The 12,460-nt window shown below is 45.7% G+C and overlaps 1 protein-coding gene across 1 annotated transcript; it reads left to right on the top strand.

The window, feature by feature from the left end:
* Positions 1–6,889: 6,889 nt before the first annotated feature.
* On the top strand, positions 6,890–11,493 carry LOC117839498 (probable serine/threonine-protein kinase PBL3). The gene is made up of 6 exons (XM_034719837.2): positions 6,890–7,464; positions 8,285–8,643; positions 8,729–8,864; positions 8,965–9,101; positions 9,200–9,323; positions 10,788–11,493. The coding sequence occupies exons 1-6, from the start codon at positions 7,416–7,418 to the stop codon at positions 11,267–11,269; spliced, it is 1,287 nt and encodes a 428-aa protein (XP_034575728.1). The 5' UTR covers positions 6,890–7,415; the 3' UTR covers positions 11,270–11,493.
* Positions 11,494–12,460: the final 967 nt, after the last annotated feature.

The following is a 12,460-nucleotide window of genomic DNA, read 5'->3' as shown; positions in this document are numbered from 1 at the left end:
AGCTATTGACGTCTTAGTTCCGACCTTGTCTCATTTCTTTCTTTTGTTCACCGGTGCAAGGCAAGGGCGGAGCTCTCTTATGTTCATCTTCCACGCCTGCCCGCATCCCAAGCACTAAATGAGTGAAATCCAATCCCGGAAAAAGGCTCTCTTGCATCTTTTGCTTCCCCACCCGGCCTCTATTCTAGATTCACCGTCTTCGGATGCATCAGTTTATTATGCTTATGCCTAATCTTAATACTAGCTAGTTACTTCAATTACCTTACCCCACTGCCCCCCTGCGCCCACTTCCTCGGACGAGTTATATTCCTTTTTTGCTATTACCCCCGGTCTCTGCTTCTTCTATATCTAATGATACCTTAGCCGAGGACTAATACGACTACGAGGAAGAAAACGAATGAAGGACGATTTTCTTTAGCCGGTGGTGGCTACCTCGACTCCTATAACAAAGAAGAACAGTGTCCCGTACAGCCAATCTAGACTAGACGAAGAAGTTTCGATTGCCTGGCCAATCAGAGTTCATCAGGGGAGTACTATCTTCCCTTCCGGTGCCATCTTCCTAAACCTATCTTCCTGAGCGGGATTTCTCCTACCCTTCATTGCATTGACTGAACTCGCTTACGCTCTTCCCACTGTTCGCTTACGATCTGATCCTTCTTTCCTTCCACGGATGCGACTAAAATGAGAGTAGCTTCTCCTGCTCGCCTTGTTGAAACTAGTCATTCTGTTTCTGTTGTGGCTGGTTTATCGGCTGCTCCAACTGTCCAATCTGTCCCAACAGAGTTAGGCATTCCTTCTGAGCTAGCTAGGGAGTCAATAGCAAGACCGGGTACAACAAGCCTATTAGAGAATGAAGTAGCTCGAGTTCGGGGTTATCTCTCCTAAATAGAGGTTCACTTCGACTTTACTACTTTCCAGCCAACGCACTCTACTCAAATTGAAGGAAATTGTTTGGCCCCTATTCTATTTATTTATTAAGGGAGGGTACTCATAACGTTGAATCACTGTTTTTCATTCCTAATGTTCATCTCAAGCTGGCTTCGACATCTAGTTATCGTGTTTCTTTCTCCTCCTTTTCGATCGCTTGCTCTCGTGCTTGCAACCGATGATTCACTTATTTAACCTGACCTTGAGGAATCACTTCGCTCAGATGAAAGGCAAACTAGCTTTTCGGAAGGGCTTGTCTTGTCCTCCCGTTGGTTGCATCGCTCGTGCTCCCTATCGAGGGATCACTCGCTCTTCTCCCTCTGGTCGGTGCTCAAGGAAAAGCAAATTCTAAACGATCTAAATGATCTCTCTCTACGAAGTTTTATTTCACTTAGGATGTGGCAACCATGCTCAAGTTCAGGTCTTGATTCAATGGTCCAATGCAGCACCAGAGGATGCAACTTGGGAAGATGCTTCTTATATTCATAAACAGTTTCCCACCTTTCTAGCTCAACCCTTTCTCCTAACTCCATTCATTCCTTATTTTAGAAGAACAAAGATGAGTTCAAAAGACAAAGATGAGAGCGGTGTCGTTCCGGCCTCATCAAGTCGATCACACAAGCCAAGCCAAGAACACACCAGGAAGTTGGCATGTCCAGCTCGACTTGCATTGTGAGGTCGTGCACGGCAACATCACATATCTCAAGGTCAATGTTTTGTCAATGTATTCCGCTGAGGAATGTTCTTTTTCGTTGTATTACATTCGTTGACTTCGTCAGGAACGAAGATTTCTCAAACACTGTATTGCTGTGCTTGACAATGAAATTGAGATCCGCGCAGAAGCCTCCGTTCCCAATTTAGGACCTGCTAATAATTGTTGGCAACTGCACTAGCATCAATCCGTGCAATATATCAGCTCGATGAGTAACAGCACGAGTTTCCTAAACATATATTCATTCGATTGACCCTTTCATTGGACATATATTTCACTTCAGTAATAGCTTAAACAAATCAAAGATAAAAGTTCACCGAAACGTAAAACATATTCCCTCTATCCACAAATATAAGCATTTCTTGGTTTCTCAAAAATCAAACTTTTTAAATTTTAACTGTCAATTGCAAAAAAAATTATCACAATATGTAATAAATGATTACTAATGTATAAATGATGTTACTAGATTCATTTATCACAAATATGTAATTCTTTCTATTTAAAATAATCTTTTTTAGATTTTATTGGTCAAATAGCATATTAAAGACCATGCCAATATCGTAAAATGATTGTATTTGTGGACGCAAGGAGTATGACTTAATCATTTTTTTAAGTCATAATAAAGTCTTCTAAGAGCACTACTCGCCAGCAAGGTTAGGTATTATGGCTTGAGGCTTCCCTATCTCTTAGGCTTGTTTGATTGAGCTTCTGAGCAGCGTAAAAAATCAGAAGCTCAAACATTTAGTGAATTTCTCGTGCAGCTTCCGCAAAATCAAAAATCTAGAAAGCTGAGTTTATTTGGAAAACTGAAAATCTAAGTTTTCTGAGTTTTTTTTATCTTTCTGAGTCTAGAAAGTTAAAAATATTTTCTAAAAGTTATTATTGATTTGTCAGAACCAAAGCTAGCAGTGGCTTTTCAGAATAAGATCTAAAAACTGCAGCTCAAGCAAACAGAGGCTCAACTGATTTATTTTATAAAACTTAAGTCAACTGTACTGGGGGCTCATCCCCTTGTTAATTAGTAATTCCAACACAAACAATTGTGTTTCAGACATGTACGATCATTCAGTGCGGTACAGACTGGACAAAAAGAACCCTTACAAAAAAAAATTCCCTGTTCATTGCCGCGAATTTATTTCACTTACCTTACAAATAAATGCGACACAAAATTTTCCAGGCATGATGAGGACAGGGCCGGGAGATCGAGAAAACTAATCGCATCGGCCGGCGGTCAAGGGCAGCAGCAGCGATTTAACTATACCAAACTAGAGAGACTACTCCAGTCAAGTACGTAATTTGGTTTGTAGTTTCCGCACATAATCAGGCCGGCCGGCAAGGATCCTGACTTCGCCAACTTCAAATCTTGGGTCTTTTGGTTGCTTGTGAAGTATGCTTCGTCTCTTCCGATCCATCGGAAACAGAAGCGAGAAGAACAGAACAAAAGAAATGTTTTCTAGACATGTCCTCGGTTGATCACAAAATACACCATGGGAGAGCGTCGTTATCATGAACAAGGGGAGTGGAATTTGCCGATCATTGTTTGCTTTAATTTGCTATATACAAAGGCTTTATATTTCGTCGAGAGATTGGCAAGGCTTTGTATATAGCAAATTAAAGCAAACAATGATGTCTCCATGTACCCTGAAGACGTTGCGATCTTTATAAAGCCCACTGTTAGGGACGTCACAAACCTAAAAGACATCTTGCTACGATTCCAATCGACGACTGGCCTCCATACTAACCTAGAGAAAACAAGCGTAACGGTCATCAGCTCCAGTAATATCGACCTAGACTCAGTACTCACGAACCTGCCTGTGACGCAATTATCCTTCCCTCCGAGGTATCTAGGACTGCCTCTTTCGGTCCAGTGACTACGGAAGCTGGATTTCCAACCCTTAATTGACAAGGCAGCAGTGAAGCTCTCCACCTAGAACGGGAGAAACCTAATGCAAACGGGCTGGGTTAGTCTCACCAAGTCAGTGCTATCCTCGCAACCGGTGTATCTGTTGACGACGTTAAAGCCGACAAAGGAGGTCCTGAAGGAACTTGATAAGATTCGCAAACGCTTCTTTTGGGCTGGAGATAAAGAGCTATCAGGCGGAAAGTGAAAAGTCAATTGGACAAAATAACCCTACCGAAAGAGCATGGCGGCCTAGGTGTGCTCAACTTAGATAGATTAGCGAGAGCCCTGCGCCTTAGATGGCTCTGGCACGAGTGGACATCCTTAGAAAAAGCATGGGTAGGAACGGAGGTACCCTGTGACAAGTCTGACCATCTGTTATTTGCGGCATGCACGCACATCAACATGGGAAACGGCAATAAAAGTGGCTTCTGGCTGGATCCAAGGTAGACGCCCAAAAGATATTGCGCCCTTACTCTTGGCTAGAACAAGAAAGAAAAAACGAACAGTGGCAGACGCCCTACCAATAATAACTGGATTTGTGACCTCAACCACCGGGTAGGTATCATGACGGCGCACCTAATGGAATTCGTAACACTTTGGAATCTAGTCAGAGCTACCAAACTACAGCAGCAGTGGGAGGATTGCATTACTTGGAAGCTCACCCCCCACGGTGAATACACAATAGCTTCAGCTTACAAGGCACAATTCTTTGGCTGCACAACTATGCCGAAGATTGCGACTATCCGGAAAACTTGGACCCCACCAAAATGCAAGTTCTTCGCGTGGCTAATCCTTCAGAACCGTGTTTGGTCCTTCAATAGACTAGCGCGCAGAGACTAGCACGCAGAGGGTGGGATCACAGCCCATCTTGCCCCCCTGTGCAGAAGAATAATGGAAACGGCCCTTCACCTACTTCTGGACTGCCGATACATGAGACGCATCTAGAGCCAAGTGGCCATGTGGTTAGGTCAGCTTGACCCAGCGGCATGGCTAGGGAGTACAACACCGCTGGAATGGTGGTCAAACCTCATGAGGATGCCCTTAGATCCCTTGCAAGGCCACACGCAGTTTAATACTACTTGTCAGCTGGGAAGTTTGGAAGGAACGAAATTACTAATTTTTCAGACATAAGGAATCTTCGGTGCCAGATTCGGTGCCAACCATTGTGGCACGCACAAGGATGAAGCATCTTCATGGAGTACGGCAGGAGCAAAGAGCTTAGCGAACCTTCTGTCGCGTGCGTAGTCGTTTGTACTTCTATCACGTGTGTAGTCGTTTGTACAGTTTCCTTATTTCCGACTAGCTGCTTTGTACCACCTTTTCTTTATTAATGAAATAGGCACTGTTTCGTGCCTGTTTATTAAAAAAAAAGCTTTGGGCATGCGACACTGACCACGTTGCATGCGACCCCAAGGGGCTGAATTTTCCTTGCTTCTGTAGCCGTCCCGGAGGACGCGTGTGAACTAGCAGAAGAATTTATTTGGTAGTTTTCTAATTTCAGAAATCTACAGAACCATCCACGTCATCGAACTATTACATTCTTGAGTTACCATCAATTGTATATTTCCAAAGATTCTACCCTCTTGTATACTCCCTCACGGTTCGTTTAGCATTCAAAATTTATTCCAGAGGATAGCTTATTGACACTTATTGCCACAGGGTTAGATTTGATACACATACAAGATCCAAATTTGACCAAGTCCAAAGATCCTATTTGACTGGCAAGAGATATTGATGGTGCTTAAAAGCACTGTCTATATTTGCCATCTCTCTCCACCAATCTTGATGTGACGGAACATGAGACTAAATTCGACTAAACTTGATTTGGCTCGAGGCCTCTTAATTCTTTGCCTTGTCCCATTGCCAACCTTCTTCACACCCGTTTCTTCTCCTTGAAGTGTGAACTAGTCCTTTCCGATTTTTTTAAAAAAGATATATATGTTTTGACTCTAAAACATAAATTGTATTTGCTAGAGAAGCATATATAGATGTATGATACGCCAATTTCAATTAGGTTCCACGATATTTATGGTAGAGCACTCGAATTGCACCAGCAGGTCTCGGTTCGAATTCTCGTTGGAGCGAATTTATGGGCATAGAGTTAAAACATATCCCTCACCAGCATAACCCGAGGTTCAGGATTTTTCTCGATCCGTGGTCGAGGTTGTCTTCTACCTTAATAACAATGGCTTCGGGCATGTCGAGTTTTTTTATATTTATGAGAGTATTACTATACTACCAATCTATCGGGTAATTTTTTTAAACTTTTGAAGTCTTGACATCCTTTGTTTTTAATGCAAACCATAACTATAAGCACATATAAGTGCTTTCACGACTCCATCCGTTCCAAATTGTATGTCGTTTTACCTTTTGAAGGTGCATATTTTTTCTATGCACATAGATATAGTATATGTCTAGATGCAGGGAAAGCTAAATCTTACCCAAGTGAAATAGAGTCCCTCCTCACCCAAATTTTTCTTCACCCCATCCCCCTTTCTTCTCCAACTCAAGCGAGATTCCGGCGAGGTTAAGGGTTTAGGGTTAGGGGTTCAGGGGTTGCCGGGGTGGGGCTGCTCACCGCCGACCTTAGAGGGAGGGTCGGCGGCGGCAGGCCAGCCCGGTGGAGGTGGCGGGTGCGGGGGTGGCGAGGCGCGGCGGCGGGGGCGCCGCCGACCGGGCGGTAGAGGATGGCGGTTGGGCGGTGCCGGGGCAGGGGCGTCGATGGTGATGGTGGTGGTGGGAGGCGGCGATGGGAGGGGCAGGAGGCGGCTGACGTGGGCGAGCTAGGGTCCGCCGGAGGGGTGGGGGAGGGCCTGGGCGGCGGGCGGCGGAGGGGTGGGGGAGGAAGAAGAAGAGGGTGGGGGGAGGAAGAAGAAGAGGGTGGGAGGGGAGATAAGAGAGAGAGGAGGGATCTGAACCGCTGATTTTAGATCCAATGGCTCAGAAATTCGTGTGTGGAGGGTCTCCGTTTTACCTGGGTGAGCTATAGACACTCCCTTATTATATCTATGGATCTAGACAAGGAAGTATCTAATAGTCACGTTCAAATGTGTGCACTCATAGTTTATGTGGGCAAGCCTAGATATAGTATTTGGAATAAAAAACCTAAGCTATCTCTTGACTTCTATGACTAAATTAGTATCTAAAAGAGCTAATTCAACTATCATATACATACATAAAAAGACATCGTCATTTCCGTCGTCATGCATTACCTCACCTTGACACCGCCGCAGGAACAAGAATAATCTCATCATTTGTTCACCAAAGACCAGATCACAATCACACCCGCCATTACAAAACCGCAAACCTTTTGCCTACTCCCAAACTCTACCGCGGTAGTAGCAGCCCCACCAGACAGCTGACTGTCTCTCGCGGACGAGGCCCCCACCTCTCTCCCTCCCTCCTTGCCGCTTCCGCTTCCGCTTCCGCTCCGCCTCCACACACACCCCTCTTGGTGGCCTTGGGCGAGCCGCGGGCGCGACAGCACACACACGCACGCGCGCCTCCTCCCGAACCCCGTCCACACGGCACTCCCACTCCTCGGGCGCGCACGGCAGCCGCCGGCCGGGTTGACTTGACTCCGGCGGGGGTTCAGGACGCGTTCTTGCGCGTGCTTCTGCCGGCGCGGTTGGCATCGCGCGGTCGGGCTCGGCTCAGATCCTCCGGAAGATTGGGTTTCGGAGGGAGGGAGCGCCCAATTGGTAGCCGCGGTTCCTGGCGTTGACTCCCGCCGAGTTCTGCGCAGGCGCGTGCGGAGAGACTTCCACCCCCGCTGCTGTTCTTGGCAGCTCTGCACCAGGAGGGCGTCGGAGCGGCTGCTGGGTCCGGTCGATGCGTCGCCGGTAGGTTGGCCGGCGGCAGCGTTGGGAGGAGATGGGGAACTGCATGGACAAAGCGGTGCCGGTGGACAACAACACCTCCTGTGAGTGCGCCTTCACGACCTTCTTCTTTGCCCGGTTTCTTTGGCAACCTCTTCTGGCTTGATTGCTGTCTGCCCCCTATGGCGGATCCGATCCGGCGGTAATGGCGGGCTGTTGGGGGGGGGGGGGGGGGGGGGGGGGGGCTGGGCAGGGCGCTCCTGGCTTGCTTGTTCCGTTGGGTTCTGAGTGGTGGATGGATTTGGGAAGGCAGCTCCTTGCAGATGCGCGCCTTTTCCTTTATCGATGATTGGGTGCTGTGTGGGTTGCCTCTGCTGCTAGCCTCTGCTGACTATTTTTGTGTTTGCTGCTCTGTGTGCCCTCGCTTTCTTCTTTTCCTTGTTCGTTATAGAGTGTTAGCTATTGATTGTCATAGTAACTGGCTAGGCATTTGTTTGATGGAAGAGGTAATAAGGATTTTCTTTTTCTAGATTGGAGAAGAAGGAACTATCATTCTCCGTATTCTGGTTTGGAAAGGATGCCTGCGCGCTAGTTGCTGTTGGATTTTCAAATTGTATGCCCAAACTCATGGATTGGCCTTGCCCAGACTTTCTGGCTAGATTAGCTAAAAAGAGCAGCATATTGCTTCTTCTTGGAAGTTGGAATTAGCATGATTATCTGACAGAAATGGAAACTTGTTACTGAGAACTTTGCATTAACTTAGCTGATTCTGTAGTTCATAATTGACTACTTTGTCTTCAATTGTGTTACCTGCAAAGTGAAGGAACTCAGTCATTAATTAGAATATCCATATGCAACTGAATGTATGCATGTTTTTCCCATTATGCTCATACACATGTCTTGTGTTTATTGATGACACGTCAGATCAATCAAAAGTAGGAAGCAAATCAAGTTCATCATCCAACCCCTCTACGGTCAAAAGTGGCTCGACTCGGTCATCTTGGACTGTACCCTCATACAAAGAAAGTAGAGAGCTTCCTACTCCTAGGACAGAAGGGGAAATCTTGTCATCACCAAATTTGAAGGCATTTTCATTTGGTGATCTCAAGTCTGCGTCTAAGAACTTCCGGTCCGACAGTCTTCTTGGGGAAGGAGGATTTGGCTATGTGTTCAAAGGCTGGATTGATGAGCAAACTCTTGCCCCTTCAAAGCCGGGAAGTGGTATGGTTGTAGCCATCAAGAAGCTAAAACCAGAAGGTTTTCAGGGCCACAAGGAATGGCTGGTATGTTCGCCAGTGCTTTAGCTCATGTTCTAAAGTTTCTCAGAGTTACTTACTATTTGTATTGACTGGGATTGACCGCCTGCAGACAGAGGTTGACTACCTTGGCCAACTTCACCACCAGAATCTTGTCAAGCTCATTGGTTATTGCTCAGATGGTGACAACCGACTTTTGGTGTATGAGTACATGCCTAAAGGAAGTTTGGAAAATCATCTATTCAGACGTATGCTTTTTATTCTAATGCAACCTTTTCTTTTGAAAACCTATCGTTTCAGTATCTTAAACTTTTCCCCAAGTCCAACAGAAACTTTCCATTCTTTTAGGAGGTGCGGATCCTTTACCCTGGGGAATAAGACTCAAAGTTGCAATTGGGGCTGCTAGGGGTTTATCATTTCTGCATGATGCTGAGAACCAAGTCATATATCGTGATTTCAAGGCATCAAACATTCTCCTTGACTCGGTATACATTAAATGGCTACTCACCCTTGTTCTGAGCAAACTTGTAAATCCCCCCACTCCGCTCTTTTCTTTTCCTAACTTTTTTTCTCCTCGATGCAGGAGTTCAATGCCAAGCTTTCAGACTTTGGCTTGGCAAAAGCAGGTCCAACTGGGGATAGAACCCATGTTTCTACACAAGTCATGGGCACACGAGGTTATGCAGCTCCAGAATATGTTGCAACAGGTTAGAAAATAATCTCAATTTTGAATGTATGCAATTTGTGATTCTGAATTGATGAAACCATACCATACAACATGTGTATTTACTCCCTTGATATTTGCCATTTGTTCAACATTATATACCTGAACTCGAGTTAGAGTTCCTTAATATCACCTCAAGTTCAATATAAGCTCCTAATTTGTATTAGCGATGGTGGTATTTACTTTGAGTTAGCATATCATATTTTGCCTACTATGTATACTAGGCCCAGGATTACATGCTCACTATGATCTCTTAGTTTGTATCGAACCTTATAATAAAATCCAAATATTTTAGCATTACCTTTTAATTTTGCTTTCTGGTCACAGAATTGGCAAAATTGGTGTAATATTACTACTTCTGAACTAGTTTGCAAACATACCACTCCAACCCAATGTATTTCTATTTTTTGTCATCGTGGTGTGTACTTTGTAGAACATTGCTTCTGGTTTTCGACCAAGAAGATGTTTGACTTGCTAAAAGGTGCCTTGTTTTCTGTATTATTGTCTTGTTGTAGTCTCATAAGAAAAAGTTCATCTCACAGAAAAAAGGTGGTCAATTCCATTTCATAGAAAACTGTGAGAAGAGGTCATACGTGTGTTCATGATCTTTACCACAAGTTTTACAGTATCTGCATTGTCTACTGCATACAGTTGCATATCTATAGATGAAGCTATATGTACAAGATCTGTTCTTGAATGTATAAAATATGCTCTTATAGGATTGTTTATTTGTTTTTACAGTGCATCAGCTTATGCATGGATTGTCCATACGCCTCAATCTAGTGGCTAAACCTTAATATTGTAACCTGTTGCCATTGGTACATAGAAGAGGTACTTCTAGGATTTAGATTAGTGCCTTAGTGCAAACTTATTAGAATAAAGTAACTGTCATTATGGAAACAAGCTCTGCAAACCAAAAAACATTCTTTCCAAATGTGATTCTTGGTATGTGTAAATTTGTACCATATCATTAGTGTTTTAAGTGTAGAAGTGTATAATTAGAACAAACTAATATTAAGAGGCGCCAACTAAGTGCAGAATTTTCATGACCAGTCATTTGACCCATGTGGATAAAATATATTCTCTTTATGGTAACATAGCTTCTCTTGTTGAAAAAAGATATTATAATGTCTTAAAAAATGTCATTAGACAACAGATGGTCTATTCATTTCAATCTAGCCTTTGAAGGGAGTTCAGAGGTTCTTCTTTCTTTTGAAGGAACAGAGAAAAGGGGGAGGGGGGGGGGGGGGTGGGGGGGGGGGGGGGGGGGGTGGAGAGATCTGACGTTGTGCTATGTCTAGTTACATATTTAATGGAGATGTATCCATATATGTACAGGATCCATTCTCGAGCAGTGGGCACAAAACCAGTGAATGGATAAAAGTATCAAATCCAACGACGCGAACTGCTGAGTATATTTTGATACAATCTTTCTCTCAATGTACAGGTCGCCTCTCAGTAAAGGCAGATGTCTACAGCTACGGCGTGGTGCTGCTGGAGTTGCTGACAGGACGTCGAGCGCTAGACAAATCGAAACCGGTATCTGAGCAGAACCTTGTCGACTGGGCAAAACCCTACCTGCGTGACAAGCGCCGTCTGTACCGCATCATGGACTCGAAGCTGGGCGGACAGTACCCGAAGAAAGGTGCACACGCAGTCGCAAGCATCGCCCTGCAGTGCATCGGCAGCGATGCTAAGGCGCGGCCAGCCATGTCTGAGGTCCTGGAGAAACTGGAGCAGCTGCAGGACCCCAAGTACAACGTCACAGCACCGCAGGTGGACACACAGCGGACGTTGTCATCAGGTTCCGTCCCCAGGTCACCCATGAAGGCGCAGCCCTCGCCACGACGCCTGTCGGGTTCGGCTTCCCCGTTGCCAGTAGCGGCAGGCTCCCCGCTGTCGGCGTGTAGGACCGCACAGGTGCACTAGGTGAGCGACTGAAGTATGAAGTGCAGAGTCTGTGTGGTTGTAGTTGTTGGTTCGCTGTAGGTGTATACTTTGCTGTGTTGTTGGTCCCGATGAGCGTAGTTTTTTGTTTGCGAGGGTGATGTGTCGTGGAACCAGCTGGTTGTGTGAGATGCTGAATCGTGAGACATCGCCGTTCTGTGATCGATTGATGTTTCTGAGCCAATGGATTCTCAGTTTTGAGTGAAGGTGGTGTTCATCTCACGGTGTCGCCTGCCATTCCTTTGTTGAACTTGAAACACTTAAGCATTGTACCTCTAGGGGACTTGAGGGATGGGCTCCAATAGCTAGAATTTTCAACGGTATAAATAGTAAAATAAATAAACAAGAAAAAGGCATGCAAACATCTAGAGGACCACCCCCAGTGCTGCCAAAACGATAAAAAATTCAGAATGAATGTCAGCTTTGATTTTTGGACAAACAAATTACGAAGCCAGGAAGATTTCTTGTGCATTGGCCTCATGCTGATGTCATGGTCACTGTTTCATTGCACGCACATGTGCTTAGCATTGCTTTTCATCCCGCCCCGGCCCCGCCCTGTCGTGGCACGCGCGCGGGCCGAGCACAGCAGCACGTCGTGGCAAGGGCGCACAGCAGACCCAGCACGGCCGCGGTTGCCAGCCCAACTGGGTCGGTCCAGACTCCAGAGCACGCTCGACGTGCGGAGTCGGGCAGCGACACAGGGCGCGGGAACCGGTCACAGTGGATCCCACCTGCAATGACAGAAGAAACGGTTGTAGTTATATTAATTCCAGTTAGTCATCTTAGCATTCGTCCGAAATCAATTAGGTGCTAAAAGTTACGCTTTCATAGACAAAATGTTACTTCCTGGTGCTTAAAGTTAAGCAGCCTATTCAAGTTATACAAGGAAAAAAAATTTAGGGGGTGTTTGGTTCCCACCATGGACTAAAATTTGGACTAAAATGTGCACTTTAGTTGGACTAAACACCCAAACACTTAGACTAAAAGTAGGACAAGTCTTTAGTCCTTTAATCCACAAAACTGGACTAAAGTGTTTGGAGACACCCCTGCCCCTCATTTATTGCTCTCCCTCCCACCCGGCTCCCTCCTGCCGCCTCCCTCCCGGCCCCTGCCGCCGTCGCTGCCCGCCGCCTCCCTCCCGCCGCCATCACCGCCCGCTGCTGTCCCTCCCGC

This window comes from Setaria viridis, chromosome 9, assembly GCF_005286985.2.
Source record: "Setaria viridis chromosome 9, Setaria_viridis_v4.0, whole genome shotgun sequence".
NCBI lineage: Eukaryota > Viridiplantae > Streptophyta > Magnoliopsida > Poales > Poaceae > Setaria > Setaria viridis.
The sequence above is the reverse complement of the archived record's forward strand: the minus strand, read 5'-3'. Positions and strand labels throughout refer to the sequence as shown.